This window comes from Aotus nancymaae, unplaced genomic scaffold (genome assembly GCF_030222135.1).
Source record: "Aotus nancymaae isolate 86718 unplaced genomic scaffold, 86718_ANA_hifiasm-v0.15.2.pri h1tg000053l, whole genome shotgun sequence".
NCBI classification, from domain to species: Eukaryota; Metazoa; Chordata; class Mammalia; order Primates; family Aotidae; genus Aotus; species Aotus nancymaae.
The window spans coordinates 22,116,251-22,143,964 of NW_026988467.1; the positions used below are offsets into that span (position 1 = coordinate 22,116,251).

Sequence of the window (27,714 nt, forward strand, 5' to 3'; positions counted from 1 at the left end):
GGTCATACGGCAAGTCAGCGTCAGGGGCACATTCCAGATCATACCATCTCTGAGGCTACCTGGGAGGTGGGGTGGCCCAGCATGCCCAGGTGGTGCCAGGGAGTAGCCTGGAAGCTACGTGGATGAGTAAAGTGCCTGGCTAGACTTGCTAAGGGCAAACTTTTATGTACCTATCCTGTGCCTAACAAGGGTCTACACTGCAAGCTTGTCCAACCTGTGGCACACCGGCCACATGCGGCCCAGGATGGCTTTGAATGGGGCCCAACACAAATTCGTAAACGTTCTGAAAGCATTATGAGATTTCTGAAGCTGGGCGTGGTGGCTCACAGCCATCCCAGCACTTTGGGAGGCCGAGGCAGGCGGATCACTTCAGGTCAGAAGTTGGAGACCAGCCGGGCCAACATGGTAAAACCCCGTCTCTACTAATAATACAAAAATTAGCTGGACATGGTGGTGCATGCCTGTAATCCTAGCTACTTGAAAGGCTGAGGCACGAGAATCGCTTGAACCCAGGAAGTGGAGGTTACAGTGAGTCGAGATCACACCGCTGCACTCCCAGTCTGGGCGACAGAGTGAAACTGTCTCTCTCTCTCTGTCTCTCTCTCTGTCTGTCTGTCTGTCTGTCTCTCTCTCTCTCTCTCTCTCTCACACACACACACACACACACACACAGATAGGTTTTTTTGCGATTTTTTTTTAGCTCATCAGCTGTCGTTAGTGTGCTTTCTGTGTGGCCCGAGACACGTCTTCTTCCAATGTGGCCTAAGGAAGCCACAGTTTGGATGTCTCTGGTCTACAGCCTCCACTCTTCCAAGTCTCCCACTGCCCTGGTCATCGCCCTGCCCTTGTCCCTGAACAAGACCTTTCACCATTGGAGCCCTCAGTCTCCCCATCTGTAAAATGGTCACTGGAAACCCTAGGCCGCTGCTCTCAGACCCTCAGGCCCTACGAAGTCGGGGTTGGGGAGAAGGAGGAAAGCGGGGGCGTCTAGGGCTTGCGATTCGCTATCTTCGGGCGCCTTCGGGCGGCCTCAGAAGCGCTTGGTGCCCGGATCCGGGCGCCGAGACAGGGGCCGGGCGGGGCGGGGCCGCATGGGGGCGGGGCCGCATGGGGGCGGGGCCTGTCCTCCCTCGCCCCGCCCCGTCGGACGCCGCGCCGGAGCTCGCGCCGGGAGGGGAGGAGCGCGCAGCCCGCGCGCTGCAGGGCCGGGCGGAAAGTTTTTCCTGACGGAGTTTTGGCGGCGGCAGCGGAGGCGACGGCCGGAGTGGGCCATGGACGCGCTCAAGTCTGCGGGGCGGGCGCTGATCCGGAGCCCCAGCCTGGCCAAACAGAGCTTGGGGGGCGGCGGCCGGCACCGCAGTGAGTGTGCGCGCGTCCGCCGGGCCGGGCCGGGGTCGGGCAGAGGCGCGCGGGGCCTCAGTGGGCGCCCCGAGTGCGGCCAAGTTGGGTAGAGGCAGGGCCTGGCTGGCGCTCGGGTCCCTGCGTGGCCCTTTCCCGGACCTGCGGGGCAGGGGCCGGCCGGGGTCAAGTTGTGCACCTACTCCCCGGCCGCTCGGTGCCGCTGCGAGGAGGGGCAGCGCTGGGGAAGGAGCCCGAGCTCGGCGTCCCCAGGTGCAGCCGGCATGGGGTGGGGTGCAGGTGGGGAGAAGAGGTCCCCGCCACCCGCGGCACCTCCCGCCCCGCTGCCCTGGCCAGCTAGGGGGAGGCAGGCGCTCGGCGTCGGTGCCTGGGAAAGGAGGAGCGGGCGCAGGGGTTTGGGAAGATGCCCCCGTCCCGCACCCCTGCGCCCCAGCCAGCTGCTGCGGCGGGCGGGAGCCCACTGACCCGTTCCTCCGCCCCCTGCCCGACCCACCGGGCCAACTTTTGACTCCGGGTGTCCGGACACCCACCCAGGTGTGAGTCCGGAGTCTCAGGTACGTTCTTGAAATTGGGAGCGAGGCCCCGCCTGGAGTGCCTCGTGAGAGCCCCACATCAGGCGATCTAGATCCCTAAGTCCCTTCCTGTAGCCGAGTCCAGGCTGGCGTCCCGGCTATTTTTGAAACCTGTTTTCTCTCGCACCTTTCCCCTCGGGCTTCTAAAGTCCCTTGGGCGCCCAGGCAAACGGCAGACTCACCGCCACCTCTCCATGTGGCGTCTGGGAGGCTGGGAGGGGCCTCCCTCAGGCTCCTTTCTCTCCCCGTCTCTGGTTACGCTCAGGAAACTTGTCACCTGGCACCTTCCCCTGAAGCCTGAAGCCCCAGCCCTGTGCAGGTCTCTCTGGAGGGGGAAGAGAGTGGCTTGCCTAGGGTCACACAGACCTTCCTGCGGGTTTTGGAGTCAAAGCCCAGGACTGTTGCACACTGCCACCTCCCTGCCACCCACTTCGGGCCACAGCCTCTCCCCTCACCAGGAAACCACTGACAGTACGGCACTCCCTCACCCCATCCCCTCTTGGCCTTAGAGGGCTCCGGCAGCTCGAGCTCCTTGGTCCCTGGAGTGCCAGCGTGTCTGGGCCTAGAGGGCCCGCCTTGCTCCTCCTCTGGCCCCACTCTGCTGTTCAGCTGTGGCTGCCTCCCAGCCGAGACTGGCATTGGCATTGGGAATGTGGGCTAGTGCCTGCTGGTGGGGGTGGGGTCAGAGACCCATTAGGGCTGGGACACTAGGCCAGGGATGTACCGTTTATCAATACTGATTGCCTCCCAGAATAGCCCCTTTAAAAACTGGCAAGGTTTGACCAGGACTTCTGAGAATGGCCGTCTGTTCCAGTGGGAGAACCCTGCGGTTTTCTCCAGGAATGAGGGAGGGAGGGTGGTGGGGCAGCCCCTAGGGAAGTGGTTTTGAAGGAAGGGGGACTGGCAAGGGAAGGGAAGCTAGGAACATCCCTGAATCCGAGGATGGGGAAGAGGTAGCCACTTGGGATGGAGGAAGAGAATTCCTCTTGCTTGGGCAAGTCAGTTGTCCTTTCTGATCCTCCGTTTCCTCAACTGCAACATGGGGATAGAAACTCTTACCTGGCAGGAGTGTCAAGGAGATTATTGGTAATAATGCTCCCTCCTAACTGGTGGCTTTCTTCCCCCTGCTTCTCTGTCCTCTGCCTATCCTAGGAACGCTGCCAGTATGATTAGTACTGTGGTGAGCTGGGTTTTGGGGGCCCAGAGCCTGTCTGCACCATTGGAGGGAAGGAGAGGAGCACCTCTCCCCCTCCTCCAGTCCCCAGAAGTCCAGAGTGCTGTCCTGGAGCCTCTGGACCTAGAAGGAGGGCTGTCCGAGCCCCACCTGTCCCTCGTGATAAAGTCTCAATTTCCTCACCTGTAAATTGCAAATAACAGTAGTACCTGTCTCCAGCTATTTGTGGGGATTAATGAAATTGCATTTGCCTGGCATAGAGAAAGAGTTCGATAAATGGTAACTACTACCTTTGTCACTATGTTTTATTTTACACTGTGTTTTTGCTTCCATTCTCTCACTGACTCCTGTGAGGTGTCAGAGCAGGCCCATTTTAAAGGCAAAGGAACTGAGACTCAGGGCAGTGGAATCATTGGCCCCAGACACAGGCATCTAAGAGGCAGAGCTCCAGATTCCCCCAGCTCAGGGGTCTTACCAGTGTGCCTGGTGGACTCTGCCCTGGGAGGAGCTGGGAGCAGGCCCCACCCACCCCCAGGGTGGGCTAGCAGCCCCTGATGGCAGTGGCCACAGGTTAGAGCGGGGGGCCATGGAGGATGTTGGGGTGGGAGTGCTAGGGCCACCTTGCTCAGGGTTGTGACCCAGCTGGGCCTTAGACCTGGTCCTGTGGTTGAGTTTTGAGGCCAAACTGAAGCCAGTGGAATTAAGGTTAGGCTGACCGTTGCTCTCCACTGTGAGCTTCTTCCCCTCAAGGTCCTCACTAGGATTAGCATAAGCATTGCTTATTTCTGGAGAAACAAGCCCAGAGAAGGGCAGCGCCTTGCCTGAGGTCACACAGCAAAGCCGGTGCCCCAGGCTTCTTTCCACTCAGCCTCATGCCTGCAGTGGATTCTTGGCTGTCCTGACCTTGAAAGGGCTCTTTTCTTCTCCCACACACGGCTTTTCCCATCCCCTCGGGAGCCATCGATATTCGATCTCAGTCCCTGGCCAGGCATTTTCCTTCTAGCTGCCTGGAAGAGTGGCTCACCTTGGCCCCTCAGCACCCTTTCCAGAGGTACTGGGATCACTCAGGCCCTCTGGCTCCTTTGTGGGTGGTGCTTACCCAAAGAGAAGGGGTGAAGAAATAGAAGGTGCAGGTTTCAGTAAAGCTAGTTCATGGTGGAAGGCAAGGGAGGGAGGATCTAATCATGTTTATTTATAATATTTATAATAAAAGATATTACAAATGAATGTGGCCCAACACAAATTCATAAAATTATGAGGTTTTTTTGCTGTTTTGTTTTTAAGCTCATCAGCTATCGTTAGTATATTTTATGTGTGGCCCAAGACGATTCTTCCAATGTGGCCCAGGGAAGCTAAAAGATTGGACACCCAGCTTACAGTCCGGTGCACCATGACAAGGGGGTGGATCAGTGGTGTGGTTGCAGACACTGGTAGCAGGACAAACAAACATAAAGCAGGGTGAGGAAGTGATGGGACAGCTTTGTTAGGCAGGATGGTGTCTTCATTTGGATACTTTGAGAGACAGGGATTGGAGTGCAAGTCATTTATTTGGGAAGAGATGGCAGGAAATAATTGTTAGGACAAGTGAGAAGGGAGGGGAGTCCACAAAGTGAACATTATATAAAGCAAATTACCGGCAGGGTAATTTAATTTACTGGCTGGTAATCCCAGCACTTTGGGAGGCTGAGGCGGACGGATCACCTGAGGTCAGGAGTTGGAGATCAGCCTGGCCAACATGGTGAAACCCCATCTCTACTAAAAATGCAAAAATTAGCCTGGCAGGGTGGCACAGGCCTGTAATCCCAGCTACTCAGGAGACTGAGGCAGGAGAATCACTTGAACTTGGGAGGTGGAGGTTGCAGTGAGCCAGGATTGCGCCACTGCACACCAACCTGAGTGACAGAGTGAGACTTCATCTCAAATAAATAAATCAAGCAAGCAAGCAAGCAAGCACATTACCACAGGGACTCCTGGAGCCTAACCCCATGCTGGGAACTGTGGGAGACAGTGGGGAACATGCTCTTCAGAGGGGTTCCACCTGAGGGGCAGTTCCCAGCAGCCCAATGGGGAGGACTGCTGGGGATAGGAGGTATTCATTTCCCCAGTCTGTGCCAGTCTCAGCATTTCCAGCAGGCAGAGTGGCAGGTGCTGGCAGTCAGGTGACAACATGGAAATGGTGTACAGAGGGCATAAGGGTGGCCACTGACAGCACCAGGGAAGGCCTTTCTGAGAAGGTGACTTGATACACACCTGTGAATCCCAGGAGGGAGGAATCTGGGAAGAGCGTTCCAGCCAACATTCCCGAACAGCAGGTGCAGGGAATGTTGAACTAGAGCCTGAGACTGCTTCTTACTGGTCTGGGTGCTGTGTGAGGGGCATGTGACTTGAAGGAGTCACAGGTCACCCATTGCTCACTGAGGGTCGGATACTCTTTTTGAACAGCCCTGCAGGGCTCTGCCTGACCCCACCTAGGGGCTTGGGCTGCAGGAGGCAGGTGTGTACCAGAGTCCCAATGCTGTCAGTCATGAGCCATGGTCCAACTCTGAGCTTCTTTAGCTGTGAAATGGGCATGCTGATTTATCCTTGACTCTTCTCTCAATATGAGAATGGCCATGGACATGTTAGAGCTCTTCGGACTTGACCACTGGTAATGACAGTAGCTTACACTTGTGATACTTGGTATGTACCAGACAAGGTTCTAAGCTCACCTTGGGTGTGAACTCAGTTCATCCTCAAGACAACCCCATGGGGTGGATACTCTTGTTTTGTTTTGTTTTTTTTAGATGGAGTCTCCCTCTGTCACCAAGGCTGGAGGGCAGTGGTGTGACCTTGGCTCACTGCAACCTCCGCCTCCCCTGTTCAAGTGATTCTCCTGCCTCAGGCTCCCAAGTAGCTGAGATTACAGGTGCCTGTCATTGCACGCAACTGATTTTTTTATATTTTTAGTAGAAACAGTGTTTTACCATGTTGACCAGGCTGGTTTTGAACTCCTGACTTCAAGTGATCCACCCGCTTTGGCCTCCCAAAGTGCTAGGATTACAGATGTGAGCCACTGTGCCCAGCCAAGGTGGATACTCTTATTGTCCCTGTTATTTATTTATTTATTTATTTATTTATTTAAGACAGGGTCTCACTCTGTTGCCCAGGTTAGAATGCAGTGACATGATTATAGCTCACTGCAGCCTTGACCTCCTGGGCTCAAGGGATCCTCCTGGGTAGCTAGGACTACAGGCGCACACTGCTACACCCAGCTATTTATTATTTGTAAAGACGAAGTCTTACCATGTTGTCCAGGCTTCTCTTGAACTCCAGGCCTCAAACAGTCCTTCCTTCTCAGCCTCCTAGAGTGCTGGAATTACAGGCATGAGCCACTGTGCCTGTCTTGTTCCTGTTTTAAAGTTAGGACACTAAGGTCCAGGGAGGTTCAGTGACTATGAATTCCAGAGCCCATAGCATATTTTTCTCTTACTGTGAAAGTAGGTACTTAGGAAATGGTAGCTACTGCAATTATCATTTTAAAAATTATTTTTAGCCGGGCGTGGTGGCTCACGCCTGTAATCCCAACACTTTGGGAGGCCAAGGTGGGCGGATCACGAGATCAGGAGTTTGAGACCAGCCTGATCAATATGGTGAAACCCCATCTCTACTAAAAATTAAAAAGAAATTAGTTGGGCATGGTGGCATGCACCTGTAATCCCAGCTACTCAGGAGGCTGAGGCAGGAGAATTACTTGCCTGGGAGGTGGAGGTTGCAGTGAGCCAAAATGGTGCCACTGCACTCCAGCCTGGGCAACGGAGTGAGACTCCATTTCAAAAAATAAAAATTATTTTCTTTTGATATCAATTTCAACAGCTTTGACTTCTGAAATTTTCCTAATACTTTTCACACCCAGAAACTTCTGATGATGCTCCTGAGGGGCTGAACCCATTTGTCAGATAGAATTGCAGTCCAGAGAAGCAACCACACTCCGGGTCAGGGCAGAGCTTGAGCCCCCTTCTGAGATTTGTCACTCTGTGGCCTCTGAGGCCACCTCCCCACCAGGCTGGAGGAGGCTGGAGGGCAGAGCCCCAGTCAGAGGCTCCCCTTGGCCCCTGGGTTTGGCTGCAGCTCTGATGTTGCAGACACACCAGCCAGGCTGGGTATCTGGGAGCAGCAGAAGGGGCACAAGGGCATTCAGCCCAGCTCTGACTCCTCAGTGGCTTGGGGGGGCCTTAATGAGGAAAGAGCGTGCGTTCACAGCTGTAATTTAGACCAGGCATATGGTCTGTCCCCAGCTAACTCTGGCAGCAGGTCATCTGTAAAATTGCAACGTTAAAATAGCGCAGTCATTACCCACCACAGGGCCAAAAATAACTAGGACCGGAACAGGACTGTGCACTCAGGCCTGTATTTGACTGGGGGCCTCTGGGAGTACCTCCTGAAGCCTTGAGCTCCTCCTGGGAAGAAGGCCTCCGGCTGTGGCTGCTGAGTGGGACGGGTATGGCCCTGAGCCCTACAAGTCAGCCTTGACTGAGGGCTCCCAGGTGCTGGTTTCTTGGCAAGGGTGTGGGCACGAGGGCCTTACACTCTAGTGAAGAGATGAATCATGTGCACAGACCACAGGAGGGAAGCGGCTTCCTAGAAGGGAAAGGAGCATCTCAGCGTGGCCTGGGAACATGGGGGACAAGGGAGAAACAGGACCAGACTGGACGCCACATTGTTCCGGAGTACACCTCCCTGCCAGGTCCTGGGGAAGCAGACATGAATGGCAGGTTATTTTAGGGAAAGTCATGTGTGGGCAGTGTGTGGTGTGGCTGTGGGAGGAGGAAGAGATTTGCACTCAAGAAAGGCACTAGCAGCCTGCCCACAGGAGGGATGAGGCCCCATTGTAAGGTGTACTGACCACCTACCATGGGCCTGCCCCTCTGCTAAGGACATTTTACTTTTTTATCTCATTCTATAAACTTATGCAAGGGTCAAAACAGGCCCCAGGAGTCAGACCTGTTTCCCCCATTTTAAAGATGAGAAAACTGAGGCTCAGGGACCGTAATGAACTCACTCAAGATCACTCAGGCATGAAACATCGGAGCTGATATTTTAGGATTAAGTTTCATGCTGTTAACCATGAGGCTATATTGCCTGAAAAGGAGGCTTCTTGAAAGAGGCTGGTTGTGTGGGGTTTGAGCAAGTGAAGAAAGAAGGGCACTTAGGATGGAGGGAACTACTTGAGCAAAGGCACAGAAGTTAGAAAATAAATGTCACATTATGAGGAAGAAGCTTTGCATGGTTAGAGCTTCTGGGGGTGGGGGTATGGAGGGATATTGTGGGAGAAGAGACAGGGAAACTTAAAATTCCATCACAGTCACTGGTCACTGTGGGGCTTGCCTATAGTGGACTGGTTGGGGTGAGGAGGATCCCTATGACTTGCCATGTGTCCTTGCACAGGTCCGGTCCCTGTCTGGGCTTCAGTTGTATCATCTGTCAAGTGAGGGGCTTGAGCTGAGGGCCTAAGGCTGATGAGTGGCAACCAGTCTGTAAGGACGCAGTTAGAGGAGGGAAAGGGTCAGGCCAGGCAAGGAGGAATGCAGAAAAATGCTGAACATTTCAGAGGCCAGGGAGGACTAGGGAATGTTTTGACAGCAAAGAGATCACCAGTGACCTTGGCAGACTTTGGCTCTTCGGAATGGAGGGAGCGGAAGTGGCTCTGGAAAGGGGCCAGGAAAGGGCTGAACCAGAGGAAATGGGAGAATGGGGACATGAAAATGGGGGTTGGAGAAGGAGAGTGGAGAATGTTTGCCAGAGGTAGGAATGGATAATGAGATGTTCAAGCCTTGATCAATTAGTATTGCCTGCCTGGGGGCCTTATGCTGAGAAAGGATCAGAGGGAAGTAGAGCTGCAATTGATTATCAATGTCTGCTAAGGGCACAGGCCATACGCACAGTAGTACTTCTGTCCTTGCTTAGATGGGTCTCAGGTTGAAAGTGGTGGTCTGGGTATCAGCCTACAGAGGGGAAGCCTTAGATATTAGGAATACCTAATTCCAGGTGAGAGGAAATGCCTCTGGCTCCAAAAACCTGATCTTTTGCTACAATTAAGGTAGTTTGCTGCATGATAAGGTAGTATGGTCTCATGGTCAGGAGTGTGGGCTTTAGAGTCAGTCCTTTGAGCCCCAGTTTCCTCTCTGCAAAATGGGAATGAAAGAATGCCTACTTGCAAGGTGGCTGTGAGGTGATGTTAATACCTACAGCTTTATTATCATCGCATGTTTGTTAAATGAAAGCTCTGTTTTTCCCTGATGATGGTGCTGTTATTCTGAGCTTGAGAGCAGTGTCTATGTCTGAGTTGTTCCAGGGCCCCATCACTCAACCCAGAACTGGGGATACCTCAGGGACTTTCAGATTCTTTTGGAGGAACAAATGGGATTGTGGTTGATGGGACAGAGGATGAGGTCATGTTGGGCTTTGGGGTCATCTCAGTGGGGGCCTGGCCTCATGTTGGGGTGGAGGCCCAGGGATGAGGGCTAGGGCTGGAGGGGCAGTGGGCCTGGAGCCAGAGCCGGGGATGGAGTTGTCCTCATCATTCCTTCCTTGAGCGAGTATTGAGCGCTAGCTGCATGCCAGGTTCTGGATGACCAGTCAGTAAGTCCCTGCTCACCTGATCTCAAGGCGTGAGGGGAACTGGGTACACCTGTAAGTTCCTGTAGAACGCTCACCAGCCCTGATACCTGCACCCTCTTTCAGATGAAGAAATGGCCTCAGAGAGGGACAGTGGCTTGCTCAAGGCAAATCCAGAGAAATGTAGGTTTACAAGGCTCCTTTTGGCTGTGGAGAGGCCTAGGGCTCTAGGACAGGCGCTGAGAGGGCCAGGAGGGATCCAGAATGAGTAGGGGACCTGGTGATGCCACCTGGACTCAGACTTCTGCTCTTGACAGGGCCAGAACTCCAGAGCCAGGCTGAGCCTTGTAGTAGGGGCCCACAGCCCTGCCAGAGCCTCAGCTGCCCTGGATACCTAAACTTTCTTCCTGTGGCTTTTCAATCGGAGCCAGTGAAGAAGGCCCCAGGAAGAGGCAGGGAGGGTCCAGGACATCTCCCAGCCCCTCCCTGGGGGATGGTCTAGGGAAGCTGGCCCTGGCTACATCGCTGGTGGACCCTGAACCTGATTCCTGACTGGATTCTGCTCTGTCCTTAACAAGATTGTGTGTGAGGCTAAAAAGCAGTTTTCTTTCTCATCTGTAAAATGGTGCAGTCATAACAAACACCTCCTACAAGTGCAGCATCTGTGAGGGGATGATAGGGGACAGGCAGGGGCTCTGGCAAGTGGGAGTGTGGTGTGTTCGTTCATCCTTGTGAACTGATCCTCGGAAGGATCCCTGGAGACTTCCCCTCCTGTGCTAGCCCCGTTGCTTCCCAGCTGAGTGACATGGTGCCTCTGGGCCTCAGCTCCTTCGGAGGAGCCAGGGATAGTCAGAAACCGCCAATGCAGCCCTCACTTCTCCTCATGCCCATTTGCCTCTGTAGGACCCTCACCCACATCGTGGGCCGCTCTTTCCACATGTCCCTCCTGGTCCATTTGCCCACCCAGTGAGCCGGGCTCATTCTCTCATTTCCTGACATTCATGTGGTTAGTGCTTTTAGAGGACCCTCCATGTGGACCCTGCTCTGTGCCATTGCCACAGCCCAGAGAGGCGGGTAGTGTTAGTCCCAAAGAGGAGAGGGGGCTTCCCCAGGACCATGCAGTGGGTGGGAAGCAGAGCGGGTCTTGAGCCTTCCCAGATTTGGGAAATCACCTCCTCCTCTCCCCACCGACCCTTACCCTACCCTGCTCTCCCTGGGCTACTGTCTCCTTCCCGGCCTCCCGCATGCCCCTATTGGTCTTTATAGATGCGCACAGGGAGGAAAGCAGTGCGGGCTGCGGCTGGCTGTGGGAACCACTCAGGGTTTAAGTCTGACTCACTGTATGCGGCCTTCATCTCATGACTTTGCCTTCCTGAGCCTCAGTCTCCTAATCTGTAGAATGGGGATAACCACTACCTCCCAGGATTGCACTAAAGATTCAGTTAGAAATGGTATGATTTGCCCTCAGCAAGTGTTGGCATTAAAGTAAAGAGTTAGGGCTGTGGGCTTGAAAATAGGGCTCGAAACTTGGCTCTTGCGCTTCTTGACTCTGTGGACTTGGTTGTGTGATTTAGCCTCCATGGCCTCCGTGTGTTTGTCTGTCAATGGGTTTGATAAAAGTGTGGACCTCATAGGTTCTTATGAGGATTAATGAATATTTTACGAAAAGCTACTTATATGGCACCTTGGTATGTGCTAGAAAGCATTAGCTCTTTATTAAAAGTGACAGTAGGCTGGGCGTGGTGGCTCGTCTGTAGTCCCAGCACTTTGGGAGGCTGAGGTGGGCAGATCACTTGAGGTCAGGAGTTTGAGACCAGCTACTCGGGAGGTGGAGGCTGGAGAATTGCTTAAACCTGGGAGGCAGAGGTTGCTGTGAGCTGAGATCGCACCACTGCACTCCAGCCTGAGTGACTGTGAAACTCAGTCCCCCCCAAAAAAAGTGACAGTAGTGGTGGGGGAGACCCCCATCCCCCTGCTAGGGGTTTCCTGGGAAAGAAGACTGGTGAGAGCTGTTGCTGGTGGTGGGCCCTGAGCCGCAGGGTCTGAGAGCCTACCCTATCCTACCCCAGAGCTGCCTGAGAACTGGACGGACACTCGGGAAACGCTGCTGGAGGGGATGCTGTTCAGCCTCAAGTACCTGGGCATGACGCTGGTGGAGCAGCCCAAGGGCGAGGAGCTGTCTGCCGCCGCCATCAAGAGGATCGTGGCTACAGTGAGCACTCCAGTCGGGAAGCGTTGGGGAACCAGAGACCAAGGCCCAGCTTCTTCCCGGGATGCCCCTTGTCCTAGCTTGTTTCTCCAGTTGAGTGTGTCTGAACCTGGCCCTGCCCTTGAGTCTCCTTCCATCCAGCTTTGGGGCCTTGGCAGAGGGGAACCATTGGACTTGCAAGGTCACGGTCAGTGGCTTCCCTCCAGCCATTGTGGCCTCTTCCAGCCTCCCCATCCCCAGCTCTGACTCCCTACCTATGCATTGGTGACTTATCAGTGCTGGGAAGGGTGGGAAGGTTGCTTTCCCTTGATTACCTGCCCAATGGCCTGAGAGACAGCATAGCCCATCAGAGAGCAGATTGCCCCCTCCCTAAGCTCTGAGCAAGCATGGGGCTTTTAAGTCCACTTCCCTTGGTGGCCTCGGACCCCTCAGCTCGGTGGATGGAGCAGAGTCCCCAGGAGTCATCCTGCTGGGTTGTGATAGCTCACTCGGTGCTGAGTCTGCAGTCCCTCCTAGCTTTGTGACCTTGGGCAAGTCCCTTAGCCTCTCTGAGTCCATCTGCTCCTGGGGAGAAGGAGGATGACTCGAGGTCCATGGTGCCTGACAGATAGCTGGTGCTCAGGGAGGAGCAGATGCTACTTCTGTTTCTGTTACAAGAGGGCGCTGGCCGAGTTGCCTTCCCCATGCCACTGCCAGTCGTCTAAGCTGAGGTGGGCCCCGTGTCTGGGTCTGAGGAGCAGCGAGGTGCAGGCCACGAGGGTGGGTCTCAAGTGAGGCCAGCAGGCTCCTCTGACTCCTGTCTGTCTCCAAGGCTAAGGCCAGTGGGAAGAAGCTGCAGAAGGTGACTCTGAAGGTGTCGCCACGGGGGATTATCCTGACGGACAACCTCACCAACCAGCTCATTGAGAACGTGTCTATTTACAGGTACGCTCAGCATGGGGTTGGCCCATCCATTCTGCTGCTTGGGGCAGTGGGTAGAGTGTCCCATCTGAATCCAGGGCCCTACCACTTCCTACCTGGGTGACCTTGGAACCTCAGTTTCCTTGTCCGTAAAATGGGGGTGGGAGCAGATCCTGCTGTACAGTGTTGTTAGAAAGCGCTGAGTGCACAGCACCTGGCTCACGATGAGCACTTGGTTAAGTGGCAGCTGCTGCTTTTATCGTCACCAGTTGGAGAAGACAGCTGAGCCAGCCCTCCCCCAACCCCAGCATGCTGCTGAGTCAGGCTTAGAGCAGAGAACTGCAGAGTCACTGCCTTTTCTTTCTGCTGTGAATGCAGCGACTTGGCTCTAGGTATCTGGCCAGGCATTCTGGGGAGGCCCCAGCCAGGGTCCAAGGCCAGAGTGTAGATGGTGTTTCTGGTGGGTCCTCTGGTCAGCCCTTGGAGCCTCAGGCTATCCCCACTTCTCTCTTGGCTAGTCTATTGTAGCTTTTCAGAACTGAAAGGGACAGCTCAGGTCCATTTTACAGATGGAGAAGCTGAGGCCCAGAGAGGGAATTGCCTAAGGCTACACAGTGAGGTGTAGTGGCTGAACTGGAACTAGGATGCCCGGGCTGGAGCCCTGTCCAGCAGGCTCCCATCTGCCAGGCATCCCTCCACCCTCTTGCTTTGTCTCCAAGCAGATGGCCCAGCCCGCTGGTGCACGGGCCAGTAGGGTCGATAGATGTGTGTTGTGGGGGCCCGGCTGATGTCTTCCTTTCACCAACCTGATTGTACCTGCCTTCCTTTAATCAACAGTTTTCAAATACCTATTCTGCCAGCATCTGTGCCAGATGAGGACTCTGATCCTTCTCATGCCCTCAAGGAGCTTCCACTCTAGTTGGGAATAGTGGGGAGGAAACAGGAGATAGAGCATGGTGTTTTCCAAGAAGGCAAGGAAAGGTCTGCCTGGGGAAATCCAGGAAGGCTTCCTAGGGGAGGTGGCACCTTGCTGGGTCTTGAAGAATAACAGATCTGGTTTATTGATACCAAGGACCCAGTAGCATTTAGAGCAGGAAGCTGGACCCCCTGGGATGGAGAAGAGGTAGGCAAGGACCTGGCACCGTCAGGTTCTGCCCCCCTGGGGTGTCGATGCCTGTGACTGAAGCTGGGGCCACATGGTTGAGGGGTGAGTCTATGGCACTCCTGTCTCACCTCTGGACTGCCAGCCCCTCCCCTGATTGAGACTCTGAGGCTGACTGGAGGCAACGAGGAGGGACCAGACAAGTGAAGGAGGGTGGGAGGCCAAGGGTTTGGGTAGCCCCAAGGTTACAGATGGCAACTGGGGGCAGAGGGAGTTGCTGTGTGTCTCTTCCCAGGCCCACTGGGGCTCCTTGTTGGGTCCTCTTCACACACATGCCCCATCCCTACTTCCAGCTCTTCCACCCCTAGCCACAGCTCTAGAACATGCAGATGGTCCCATTTCACCCTGAGAGAGATGGACCTGGATCTCACCTGACCTCTGGGCAAGGGCATGGATTAGAGGGTAGGTGGGATGGGGGAGGCCAGGTGAAGGGCATCAAGTAAGCAGGGCAGTGTCCTGTTTTCTGCTCCCCCTTCCAGCCAGTTGGCATGTAGCCTGAAGAGGCAGCATGGCAACCTTGGCCTCTGAGCTCAGGTCCTAACTCTGCTACCACTTCTGTGGGCTCAGGTCTTTAGCCTCAGGTTTTTCATCTGAAAAGTGTGGACAGTGATAGAACCCATCTCAGAGGGTAGCTTTGAGAGTTACATGAGGTGAGATCTAGAAAACTCTTGGCACATTGCCTGGTATGTGGTAAGGGTTTAGCTATTACTGTTTTGGGGTGTGGCTTGGTGTGGGATGGGAGGGAGAGGGGGAAGTGCCCTGCTTCCAGTCTTTACCCGAGTCCTTCCTGCCTGCCTGGTGTGTATACCTCCTGCACAGATGGCCCAGATGCCTGGCCTGAAGGCCAAGGCTGGATTCCCAGAGTCTGCCCTGGTGGAGTAGGGACAGCACGTTCTCTGCAGTTCAGGGGAGCTGCCCTGCAGGGCATCCCACATGTGCTGAGGCCCCCGTGCCAGGTCAGGTGATACTTCTCCCTTGCCTTTCAGGATCTCCTATTGCACAGCAGACAAGATACACGACAAGGTGTTTGCATACATTGCCCAGAGCCAGCACAACGAGAGCCTTGAGTGCCACGCCTTCCTCTGCACCAAGCGGAAGATGGTCAGTGGGGAGGGCCAGGGCTGGGGCAGGCTCCAGTGGCCTTGGCATCCCTGCTTGTTGGAGGTGCTGTCTGGTGTGGGGGCCGGGACCCAAAGGTGACCATCACTTAAGAGGGTGAAATCCATGGGAATCCCAAGTGGGTACTAAGAGCTAAGGGGTACAGTGGTGGGGCTGCAGGCAGGCAAGTGACCCTCCGGTCAGACTGGTGTGGGCAGTGGTTAGCCCATGTCCCCATTGCGTGCCTGGGCCCCTTTCTCTCTATAACGTTGTTGGGTTGAGGTTGTTTTGGATCTCCTGTCTTTAATATGGTCTGTGGGTACAGGGCCTTGTAGGGATTGGTCCTTGGACATGGGAGATTGGGAATCTGGGGTGGCAAGAGCCCTCAGGGGACCAGACTTGCTATGGCCGGAGTGTGGAGGGCAGGGGCTGTCTCTCGGTGCTGCCTGTGTGTCCATTCCAGCGCTAGGCTTCCAGGTCTCTTCTTCAATCCTCACAGCTCTGCAGGGTGGGAACTGTAATCGCTCCATTTTTTTTTTCTTCTTCTTTTTAATGTTTAATGAGGAAACAGACTCTCAGAGGCCAGCTGTCTTGCTTAGGATAACCCAGCCAGCCAGGGGTAGAGTGAGGGTTTAAACCCACGTTCCTTCCCCTCTCTGTGTGACTAGGGAGCTCAGAGTTCCTGGTCTCATTTCCAGGACACCCCCCAATCCCATCTAGCTGGGACGAGTGGGAACCTTGGTGGTCATTGGGCATTTGTCCTGTATTTGGGGGCAAGGAGTGGAGTGGGTCAACCTTTGGCATTGCAGCTTTTGTTTCTGAGACCCCCAGGATCTGAGCATCCTCCCTAGAAGGTGGTTCCTGACATCCATTGATTTAGTACTGGCACCTGTTTACCTCTGTTGACAGCTGAGAGCCCTAGTCCCCAAGCCCTATAGCCCTTGGAACCTAGGAGACAAGATCCCCTTCCCTCCCCTGTCATCAAAGGATGTGTCAGGTACATCATAGTCTTTGTGGCCCCCAAGCTTCCTGCTGCCCATCAGGGCACACTTCAGATTATATGTAAGTTTTCTCTTGCTGTTGTAACAAATGATTGCAAACCTAATGGCTTAAAACAACACAAATTTATTCTCTTATGGAGAAGAAAAATGTATTCTGTGACAGAGGTAGGTCAGGAGTCTAAACTAGGTCGGCAGGATTGTGTTTTTTTCTGGAGGCTCTAGAGGAGAATCCATTTCCTTACCTCTTCTACTTCCTGGAGACCAACCACCTGCATTTCTGGGTTTGTGGGCCTGTCCTCATCTTCCGAGCCAGCAACGTAGCGTCTTCCAGTCCCCTGCCTTCGTCGCTACGTTGCTATTTTAAACTCTGACTCTCTTAGCCCCTCAGCGCTCTTTGTGATGACATTTGGACACACTGAGTAATCTGGGATAATCCCCATCGCCAGATCTGTACCTCACTCACTGTGCAAAGCCTGCTTGCTGTGTAAGGCATCACTCACAGGTCTCAGGGATTAGGATGTGGACATCTTGGGGGCAGACACACGATTCAGCCCACCACAGGTGTCATGGAAGAGGCACTGAAGAGGAGACAGTCCAGCGGTCTGAGCCTGGATGATGTGCTGTGTTGCCTTGGAGAAGATTTTGGCCTTCTCTGAGCTGTTTGCTTCTCAACAGAATGAGAAGGTTGCCTCCGTGACCTCCAGGTTGTTCTGAAAGGCCCCAGGTTCTTTTGAACACCTTGTTTCTTTCCTGCAGACTGTGTCGCCGGCCACTTGCCCAGGGCCTCGTGAGGTCCCAGGGCTTCAAGTTGCTGTGGCATCTCCTGTGAGTTCCCACAGATGTGACTCGTGGCTTTGTCTTTTAGGAGGCCACACACACTTGAAAATACAGCTCATTATGTCCCCATTGTTCATCTCTTCCTCCCCGCTGACCAGGAAAGGCCCTGGGCAGGGACAGCTGGCCCTGGGTGGGAGGGCCCTTCCAAGGTGCAGAGGCTTCCTCTGGGATGGGGGGTCTGGGAATAAGAGAGAGGTGCGGGCCCAGCTGTGACAAGGGAGACCTGGCTTGTGGCCAGGGGACTTCAGACAGACTTGAGCGAAATCAGCCTACCCTCAGGCCATGAGGTCAGCTACCAAGGAAAACAGAGCCAGACCTGGCAGCGAGAAGAGGCCCTGCCAGACACCCTAACTCTTCATCTTTCTTAGTGTGTTCTTCTCTGTGGTTGGGTTGATGGCTGACCCTTTGCCACCTGGCCTCCCTGCTTCAATGGGCCCTTCAGAGCCCTCTCCAAGACAGCCCAGCCCGGCATGGTGTAAATACATCACCTGCTGCCTCAGGGTCCTAGCCTAGCCCGGGCTGAGAGTGTGTTGATGGCCTCGTCATGTCGGGAATTCTAGATTCTCGAGCTGAGTGGAAATGTTCTTGGGGGAGGCAGGAGATGGAATGGCTGCCTCAGCCTCTGCACCTGCTGGCAGCTCTGCCACAGATGTTGGGCACCATCTATCCTGGCCTGAGCCATAAAGAAAACATCCAAGGCGGTAGCGAACAGCCCGGCTTCAGTACCTGAAACCCAGGGGGCTTGGTTCTGGGGTAGAAATTAGAAATTAGTAAATCTCACTGGAGGGTCAGTGTGACTTCCCTGAGACAGAGACACCTCGAATGGGGCTTTGAAGGCTAAGGAGCCAGGAGGAGTTTGCCAGGCCAAGAGAAGGAGGCGGGTGGTGGGCGGGGAGTGCACACCAGCACAGGATTAACATACGTGTGAGTGCAAAATGAAATGGTTCCCCTGCGGTGGGTGGTGAGGCGGCTTCTGTTTGCAGCCGGCCTTGAATCAGGATGTTGACAAAACCTCACTCATTGTGGCTGGGAGCCTCCACATCCCTATTCTTCCTGGCCCGGCTGCCTGAATGAGTTCATGACCCGTTCAAGTTGGAGGAGAAGGGCTCCTTTCTATATCACCCACCAGTCAGCTCAACTCTGGGGCAGCACAGCCACCCTGAGTCTCCCCTCCCTAGTTCTGCTGGGCAAAGCCAGGATAGGGTTTCTACAAGGAATCTCTTCCATCTGCCCAACCAGGAGGCCTCTGGGCTCCAAAGTGAAGGTGGAGGAGCTCAGGGTCGCCGTGCAGGTGCCGGGCCTGGGCTGATGATAAGCAAAGTGCTACCCCTAGTTTCACCCAGCAGCGCGGAGCCGGGATGCTCTCTCTCCCACAACCATTGGCATCCTGGAGTGATCCTTGTGCAAAGTTATGCTTCTGGGGCAGCAGGGCTGCTGGGGGGCACGTAACTGTCTTGGTCTGAGTTTCTGGCCCCTTTTGAGCCGTGAGCAGCCTGGTTCCTGGGAACAAGGAACATGAAAAACTGGACAAGGTAGCATCTAGTCAGGATAATAAGGCAGACCTGCAGGCCAGAGCGTTCAGGAGGGTGGGCACCCCACCTGGGCAGGCCTGAGCAGTCCCTCCACCTAATGCTGGTGCTCAGATTCCCGAAGCCACCCCAGGAAGCAGGACCCACCCCGCTCCCAGTCCCTGCCCAGCCTGGGCTTGCAGCCACCTGCACACATCCACATCTTGGGTTGTATTCAGTTTAACTTACAGCTTGGGACTTCAGGGCAAAAGGGTAGGAATGTATGCAAATGAACAAGCAGATTTATGCAAAGACAGTCTAAGCTTGTGTCCCTAGATTTCCAGCAGACTTAAATAATGGCATTTTCATATCCCTGCCGCATTGAGTGACCAACCCTTGCTTGGGTGGATAGTGATCTGACTTGGGCTGGTAATTAGCCCATATTTTTAGTTCATGGGCAATTCTCAATGGTAACTGGGTCTATTAAACTTGATTCAGACATGACAGCTTAAATTGTAAACAGCTGCGAAGAGTTTCATACTTAATTACCATATTTAAGTTTTGCCATAAAGTGCCTGTACTTCCATCAGAAATGTAAATGATGGAGACATTCAAATGAGGTTTTACACTTTGTGACGTTTAATTGGCATGGATCAGTCAGCTTGTTTAGGAATTTTAAATATTTTTTTTTAAAAGGAGTTTTAAAGGCAGAGGCCACAGGTTCATTTCTCAATTAAATTGAGTTGTCTGGGAGAGAGAAGTGAGTGGGGCTGAGGCTGGTGAGGCCTGAACTTCTTGTGCTCTTGGAAGAGGCTGGTGCTTTCTTCTCTTAGCCAGGTCTTCAGAAGGAAGCTAGATGTTTCCGGCTACAGCTATGAACTCTGGGACTTCCACTCCCAGAAGCTGAGCTGATTAACCCTGGACTGGAATGGCTGAGAGAGAAAGATGTTGAGATGAATATGGGCTGGGGATAGGTCCTGGCTGGAATGAGGCCTGCCCCTCAGACAAGTGTCATTCACCCAGCATTGCTGCCACCTCTGGGAGGCTTTGCGCAGGGGTGTTCAGACTGATTCTTGCTTTTAGGGTGCACACAGCTGGGGGGAACACAGGCATGGGAGCCAGTGACACTTTCATATACATGGTGCTAGAGGGAGGTGGGTGGGGCTAGAGGAGTCTAGGGCTGGTGACAGGAGAGAGGTGATGACATCTGAATTGGGTTTGAGGGGTGAGTGGAAGTTCCCCTGGGGTGAAGGGCCAAGGCATGGCCCTTCCTTACTGGTGGGTTATAGCACTAAATGGTTTTGGTCCCCGAGCGTTCATTGACATCTTGCTCCTGTCTAGAAATTGACAAGCCTTCTATTCTCTTTGTGGGATCCAGTTATAAACCCCGGCCTAGTTGCAACTGGAACCTAACTTTCATCTGTCTGGCTGTGGCTTATCTGGGGCAATGACTGGGCCCTTCCAATTCTGACTTTTCTGTTCTCCAATTCCAAGGGCTAAGTCCACAGGTAATTAGGGAGGGCTTCTTGGAGGAAGTAAGTCTCACAGTTCATTGAATTTAGGGAAGCCCAAAGGGGAAGGAAAAAAAGGAGAGGTGAACAGCCTTTGCAGGCAGGGGCCCTAGAGTGAGGGTGAGAACTTTGGTGGGGCCAGAGGTGGTGAAGGTGGGGCCCCCACTGCCTTTGCGAGTATGTGGGCTTAATACACCCCAGGTTGCTTTGGAGCTCTGGGAAGAGCCAGGACCCTGCTCTGCTCAGCAGGCATTCCAGACCTGGGATGGAGCTGCAGGAGCTGCAGAGAGGGAGCCAGGGGGCCAGGCCTGGAGTCAATGGCCCTCCAGTGCAGACTTGCTCTGCCCTGGCTGACGCTGTACCCTCCCCACCCCCGCTTCCTGTTTTCAGGCACAGGCTGTCACCCTCACTGTAGCCCAGGCCTTCAAAGTCGCCTTTGAGTTTTGGCAGGTATCCAAAGAAGGTGAGACTTTGCATCTACATTGTGGGTGTGGTGGGAGGTGGGGAGGCAGATAAAAGCCCTGAGGTCAGGTCTGGACTGACTTCCAGCCTCATCACCCACCTGGCTTGTGATTGTGATTGGGTCCCTTCACCGCTCCGAGTCTTGGTTTTCCCATCTGAAAAATGGGAACAGCCATCTCCCTCCCCAAGGATGCTTGTGAGGATTAACTGACATCTGAAAGGTTTCTTTCCTCCCGGCTGGAAACCTAAAACTGCCCCCGAGACTGGCCGCGGCTAATCACCCCCAGCCCAGTGATTGCTGGGGACAGAGTGCTGGGGTCTGAGGCTCCAATGTGTTGTGCCTTGGTCCTGCAGAGAAAGAGAAGAGGGACAAAGCCGGCCAAGAGGGAGGGGACGTCCTGGGGGCCCGCCGAGACTGCACCCCCCTCTTGAAGAGCTGTGAGTCCTGATGGGGAAAGGGGGTGTTGGGTCTGTGTGTCACCCAGGGGGCTCTGCTTCTGCCTGGGCTGGGACAGCCTCTTGGTTTTTCACTTTTGTTTTGTTAAATAATACACATTTATTACAGGTCAATTAGAAAATGTAGATAAGGGGAAGAAATCATTCATTTTGGGGCATTTTCTTCTAGATATGTTCCTATGCAAATATGTGTCTGCCTTTCTATATTTTTAACATACTGTTGTGTGGTCACTTAAGAAAACTTAACTATTGTGAATACTAAAGTTTCTGTCTAAGCCATTAGTTGAGGGCAGGTTCTCACTCTGTGGGCAGTTGTGCAGCTGCTGTGGGGAGGTGCCAGGGCCAGGCTCTGCTGGGAGGCCTGGGAAAGGCCACATCCTAGGGGAGGGTCAGGGCCAGGACAGCCGCCAGGAAGGAAGAGGCTGATCTCCCACTGACACACCTGACCGGATCCCTCACAGCAGTCGCCACTGGTAACCTGCTGGATTTAGAGGAGACGGCTAAGGCCCCGCTGTCCACGGTCAGCGCCAACACCAGCAACATGGACGAGGCGCCACGGCCGCAAACCTTGAGTGGCAGCAGTGTTGTCTGGGTGAGTGGTTTTGTGGCCAGCAGATCATTAATCCTCAGCCTGACCTCTGGGCGAGCCTGAGGCTGCTCCAGGCCCTGGCACCCATGACTTGTAGGCCTCTGGGAGGACCAGACGCAGCCCAGCAGTGCCCAGGCCCAGGATGGGGGATGAACAATGTCCCTTTTGAACCTGAGGCTGCGTCCCCAACAGGCTTGGCTCCCAGCACAGCTGTCTCCTCACAATGCCTGTCCTCTTGGCCTGAGCATCCACGGCTCTGCCCACCACAAGACCAGCCAAAGGCGCCCTTGTTCCTGGTATTGCAGAGCCCGCTCCTGACACTCCTCCCCCTCAGCTGTCTGAATGAGGAGCCAGAGACTTGGGCAGTCACCAGCTTGGTCCCTGACCCCCTCAGGGACTCAGGGCAAGCCCCCTGACCTCTCTGTCTCACCTTTTTCATCTCAGTGAGGGTGATGACCTCAGCCAACAGAATCTCCCCGAGGAACCCAACATTTAATTTTGATTTTTCATTTGGAAATAATTTCAGACTGTGTTACAACAATAGTACAAAGAATTCCTGTTCATTCTTCATCCAGATTCCTCAGTTGGTATCTTGTATAACCACATTACAGTGGTCAGAATCAGGAAACAAACACGATACCATGCCATTGTATTATCTGTGAATTTACACATTTCTCCAGGGGTCCCTCCAGTGTCCGATTTCTGGCCCAGGATCCGTTGCAGAGTCACGTTAACTTGTCATTTCTTTAATTTTTAAAAATCTGGCTAGTGGGGGCTCCCCAGGTGTCCCTTGAGCCTGTTCTCTGCTGTTCGAGAACCACCCTTGCCACTTGCCCATCCTCACCAGGAGGCCAGGGAGGGACCTCACCCATTGCTTTTCCACTGAGGCTGAGGGATTCCTGCCATCACTTATCCCTCATTAGCTTGGAATTTTGGCTTGACTTTTGGAAGTAAGTGAAGGCAAGAAAACCTCCTTCCCCACCCTCTTCCTTTTGGAATTTGAAAGCCATAGGAGTCATCAGGTCCAGCTCCCTCCTCTTATGGAAGGACAAGCTGAGTTTCTTCCCCCCCACCCCCGCCGTGTACTACCCCAAGCTGAGTTTCATAGAGGAGCAGTGACTTGCTTAAGGTCTCAGAGCAGGTAGTGGTGGAGCAGGGCATTGAACCCACCTGGATCTCCAGACGCTCTAGGACGTACCCTTTCTCCTTTCTCCTCTCCCACATTTCCAGCTTTGGGTCCTTGGGCTGAGATGCTGACGATGTACCCAGGCAGGAGGCCTGCCTGAGCCTGTGCCTCCAGGTGCCCACCTGACCTTGTGTCCTGAGGCCCTGTAGCTTATACTCAGGGCTGGGACAAGCCCCAGCTATGAACATGGGCTCCCCTACTCAGAGTTCTTATCTCCTGATTTGTTTTCCCCAAGGAGCTGGATGATGGCCTGGATGAAGCGTTTTCGAGGTAATGTGAGCTTCCTGTGCTGGGCGGGGGGCCTGGCATGTGTGGGCAGGTCCTGCTACCCTTCCCCTGCCCCACCCCCGCCAGACACCTTTGCCCTGCCTGAGAACACAGCCACTCAGACCTCCTCCAGAGCAGCAGTCCCCATCCCGCCACCCCAGTGCCTCCAGGGGCAGGGAGCTCACTGTCTGGGAAGGAAACCCCTTCCAGTGTTGGCCAGAGTTATAAGAAAGTTCTTACAGTTGAGTCAGAAACTGTTCCTGGTGGCTGCTCTGCCGCAGTCTGAACTGAGTGGAACACACTGCAGCTCAAGTTGATTTCTTCTGCCTGGTGTAGCCTTCAAAGATGGGCTGCTTTTGCAGGATTTGCTCCCTCCAGAGGACTGTATGTATGAAAAGGGGAAGGGAGAAGGTGCTTCATGAAGCCCCTGGAGTGTTCCACAGCGGGGAGGGTCAGGCGCAGCAAGGAGTGTTTTGGTAAAGCCTGAGAGTGGTGACATTTCCCTGTTTTCCTGGGGGCCATCTTGTGGCCCCCTTCAGCTTGGGGACATGCCACTGAGAAGGCTGTGGCTGAAGAGAGGCCTGGGCAGCTCAGGGTTCCAAGCCCTGGGTCCCAGTCCTCAGGCCTCCCTTTCTCCCTGAGACCCTCAGCAGCCTCCTACAGCCCTCACACCAGGGGCTTTGTTTGGGGTTGGGGTCAGCAATTTTCAGTCCAGCGGGTGGAGGGAGTCAGGCTCTTTGCCCTTCCTCCTCCTTCCTCCTCCTCACCTCCTTTTTGCCAGGGACTGTTGGAAACCCCTTGGTCTAGCCCAGGGCGAGGGTGGCACCTTTCCTGCCTCACTGGCTGACTACAACCCCTGTCTGAAAAAAATCTTTCCTTTGCTTTTTTCCTCAGTATCTTGAGCATCGTGCGCTCTTTATATTGAACAATTTTGAAAATCAGCAGAGCATTAAACAGAAAGTAACACCGTCCCATAATCCCACAGCCCAGAGTTTTGGGCTTAATTCATGCTAATCCTATACATATACATTATTTTGCATTGATCTGCTCATGGTATTTGCATTTTGGGATCCTGATTTTTCACTTAACAGCCACGTGTCAGAAGCATTGCTCCAGGCTGTTAAAATCGCCTCGTAAACACCTCTTCCACTGACTGCCTAACATTCTCTTAAGGGAAGCAGCTATAATTTACTTGACTCTCCCCTGTTCTTTTGGACATGTAGGTTGTCTCCCTTTGTAAATTTATTTTTTGAACAGCATGATGTTGACACAGTTACAGCCAAAGAATCTTCTGTTCCCTCCCATGGCTTGGCCCCCCCACCGCCCCTGCTGCTCCCTTTACCGGCACTGCCCCTTCTCCTCTTTCCTGGGCATGACCTGACTGAGCTGGGGCATAGTGTGGGTGCTGTGGCCTCTCCCGGGGGTGGGTGCAACGCTGGCTGCCCCTCACATTTCTGAGCTGCTTGACTCTCAAGGGGAGGTGCTTTGATCTGAGGCTCCTCCACCTCCCCTGCTTCTCGGGCTTCCTTCTTGGGCCCCATGCCCTGCTGTTCCCTACTCATGCCCTCTTGCATCTGACCCTGGAGCTGGCCAGGCTTGGCAGGCTCCTGGGGCCCTCCAGCCCTTGCCTAGGCTGTCGGCTCACCCAGCTCTGCCTTCCAGGCTTGCCCAGTCTCGGACGAACCCTCAGGTCCTGGACACTGGCCTGACAGCCCAGGACATCCATTACGCCCAGTGCCTATCGCCTGTCGACTGGGACAAGCCTGACAGCAGCGGCATCGAGCAGGATGACCTCTTCAGCTTCTGAGGGCCCGGGGCCTGCCGGACACAAGCAGCCCTGACACGTGACGAACCAAAACCACCTGCTGCGGGGGAGCTGACTCAGAGACCCGCCCGCCACCTCTCCCAGCCCTCAGCACTGTCAGCCTGAAGATCAGAGCTGTAGCCAGTCAGGCAGGGGAGAGATTTTTTTTAAGCCCTGCTCTTTCTCTGAGAACCGAAAGATGCCTTGAATATTTATTCAGTGACTTCTGGCTGATGCTTGGAAGCCAGTCTGTGTCAGGCACGTCTCCTGCTGCGTGACGTGTGCAGCGCTGTAATCAGCTCCTGGAGCAAGCTCTGCCCTGGCCGCGAGTGTCAGGACTGTGACCAAAGCATTCCTAGCCCCTTCTCACTTTCTAAGGACCCGATTTTCCCTGGGGCATCCTGCTTCGGATTTCAGTGATTTTTTTTTTCCCCCAAGCACAGGAGAGCACCCACAACCTCAGGAGAGGACTGTGTCCTCTTGCTCTCCTTCCTCAGGGCCCAGCAGGCGGGGCTTGAGCCCTGGACCCCAGACTCTTAGAGACTGAGGTGCAGCTCCTGACCAAAGACAGTACAGCTTGGCACTTTAAAGCATTCACAGCATGTGTGGCCCCGAGGGCTCCTCCATGGTGCTGCATTGAATGGAGCTTTCCTTCTGCCCTTCCTCCAGGAGAAGGGGCCTAAGGCCCCCTGGGATGATCTCCACCTGTGATAGAACCAGTGTAACTGGCTGCTCTCTGCTCCCAGGGACTGAGGGGGGTAGGGGGGATCATCGGGGGCCGGCCCCTCCCTGCCTTCTCCCCTCCATTCAAGGCTGTGCCCCTCTTCTGCTGTCTGTGTGAGTGTCTCTGCGCCCCGTCTCCCCGTACTTCCTGGGATGATGTGTGAAACCTGACACCTTGATTTATTTGGAAATATTTTGTGACCACTTTACAGATGAGAAAATTGAGGCCTCAAGCGTGGAAGGGGTAGAGTGAAGAGTAGAACCCAGGTCTGATGCCAAAGCTGCTTTCTTCTCTGCCTCCGCCTCATACAACTCACACCTCCTTTTCTTCTAGCTTTGTTGTCCTCCCAGGAACCAAAAAACCCCAGCTATTTTCTGACCAAAATGTGTTTCATAACAAACCATCTGGTGCCTTTCCACACAGAACTGGCAGAAACCTCATGTCCTGCTAGCTGTCTTTCTTGTTGATTTCCGTGAAAATACAAGTGTTTGAAGTGTGTTAATTCTGACGGTGAAACAAAATCCAACTCTGTCAGAATCACGTTGTTCTCTTTCCTGACACTGTGACCCTGGGTCGGGACATACCAGCAGCAGTCTGTCTTTAGAATCTCTTTCCTTCCTCCCCTTCTGCCCCTGTAGGGCTCCCACATCCTGAAAGCCAGGAAAGCCTGGAGCATCTTTTCCATCCCAGGTGCCTCCCAGTGGCCAGCCTGTTGGAGCAAGTTTCATTAGCCCCAGGGAGAGCACAGCCTCCCTTAGAACCTCCTTATTTGACTAAGCACTGGAATCGGACACATGAGACGGAGGTGCCTGAGGGTGGGGTGGGATTCGTAGGGTCTTTATCAGAATCTGAGGATGCCTTCCTTGGCCCAGCTCTAACCACCTCCTTGGCATCAGCCTCTATGTTTGTCAGAAGGTGATATGGGCGAGGCCTGATACGGGCCTGCCTTGGCATGAGGCTGGCCAGGGGTCCTGAGAGGCACTGCTCTGTGAGCCACACTGGCCTTTGCCTCCATTTCTAGTTGACCGGCTGTCCGTGTGCCTCCTGTGTGTCTGTAGATAACTCTTGCTGTGCTTTATTTGTGAAAGTTTAATGAGGAAAAAACAAATAATAAATGTTCTCTTGAAACTCATTGAAACTGCACTCATCAGATGGAGCAGACAGTTGGCAGCGTCCAGCGGCTCCTGACCTTTGGGAATGGGAGCAGCAGTGACCACAGACTGGGTGGGGGCCACGTGCCCAGAGGCAGCACTGAGAGCAGGGTGGGGGTGATGGTCCTTAGGTTCCCGGGGTTGAAGGCCCAGTGGGGCCCCCTTTTCACCCAGTGGCTGGGTGTGTGTGTGATGAGGTCATCTCTGGATGACTCAGAGAGGCCACACCAGAAATCTGGTCTCGGCCGAACCTTCTGAGCCTGGGCAGGGGCCTGGCCTGGGCCTGTGAGTCCCCTGCTGTGCTCATGGGGTTGTGTACGTGGTCTACGTGGGTGTTTTCCCCAGGCAGGATCTGCATTATTTTCATCACTTTTTGGATCTGCAGCACGTCTTCATTCCACAGTCTTGCTCCAGGCTGAATGTGGACGGGGCCTGGGTCATAGTACTGGGGATGGGTCCAGGCGTGGCCCAGATGGACTCAGGGTGTGTGGTTTCAGTGTGTTGGGGGTGGTGTGAAGTATTTCAGTGACTTGGGAGACCCAAGGTCTAGCCCTAGCTCTGTCACTTGGAGGCTGTGACACTTGATCAGTCACCTCTTGAGCTTTGGTTTTCCCATCTGTGAAAAAGGTACAATGACCTCCCCCCTTTTTACCACCTCGGTTTTGTGTGACTCAGTGGTGACCATCATCACATTGTTGGTAGAACACTTGTGCACTGGGTTATCTCAGAGCCAAAGGCAAAAAATACTTTTAAGAAGGAAAAGTAAAATTGTTAGCAACCAGTGTTAACTGAGTTCTTACTGTGTGCCAAGGGCTGTGCTAAGCTCTGCGCCATACCGGAACAGTCGTGTTGAGCCTAGAAGGTATTAGATGGCTTTAGCTCCCATTACTGCTGAGGACACCGGGGCTGGGAGAGGAAGGCAGCTGTGTTTCCAGTGCTGGGCAGGGCCACAGCCAAGCCTTCAACCTGTGTGGCCCTTACCCTACCATGTCCTGGCTTCCCAGGAGCCCAGTCTGGCCATGCTGCCCGAGGACTCCTGTTGACCTGCGCAGTGACCTTCACAGAAGGGTCTTCAGGTTCTTTCAGCCATTCTCTGGGGACTCCCCAGGCCTCTGCCCCTCAGCTGCGGCTTGTGGGGGTCCCCTTGGGC

At 54.2% G+C, this 27,714-nt stretch overlaps 1 protein-coding gene across 2 annotated transcripts; it reads left to right on the plus strand.

Annotated features, from left to right (window-relative positions):
* Positions 1-1,178: 1,178 nt before the first annotated feature.
* Positions 1,179-27,352, plus strand: LDLRAP1 (low density lipoprotein receptor adaptor protein 1). Of its 2 annotated transcripts, none has more exons than XM_012439926.3 (9): positions 1,179-1,359; positions 11,769-11,911; positions 12,720-12,832; positions 14,957-15,071; positions 20,316-20,388; positions 20,742-20,825; positions 21,305-21,435; positions 22,854-22,888; positions 24,548-27,352. In XM_012439926.3, the coding sequence occupies exons 1-9, from the start codon at positions 1,272-1,274 to the stop codon at positions 24,690-24,692; spliced, it is 927 nt and encodes a 308-aa protein (XP_012295349.1). In that variant the 5' UTR covers positions 1,179-1,271; the 3' UTR covers positions 24,693-27,352. The 2 variants fall into 2 exon arrangements, with proteins under 2 accessions (XP_012295349.1, XP_064219564.1); XM_064363494.1 differs by lacking the exon at positions 1,179-1,359 and adding an exon at positions 7,567-7,582.
* Positions 27,353-27,714: the final 362 nt, after the last annotated feature.

Excerpts from the sequence above, each read along its gene's own strand:
- LDLRAP1 (XM_012439926.3), top strand. The coding sequence starts at position 1,272 with ATGGACGCGCTCAAGTCTGCGGGGCGGGCGCTGATCCGGAGCCCCAGC. Across the intron at positions 12,833-14,956 it reads GAGAACGTGTCTATTTACAG|GATCTCCTATTGCACAGCAG; the intron begins GTACGCTCAGCA and ends CTTGCCTTTCAG. Across the intron at positions 20,826-21,304 it reads CACCCCCCTCTTGAAGAGCT|CAGTCGCCACTGGTAACCTG; the intron begins GTGAGTCCTGAT and ends GATCCCTCACAG.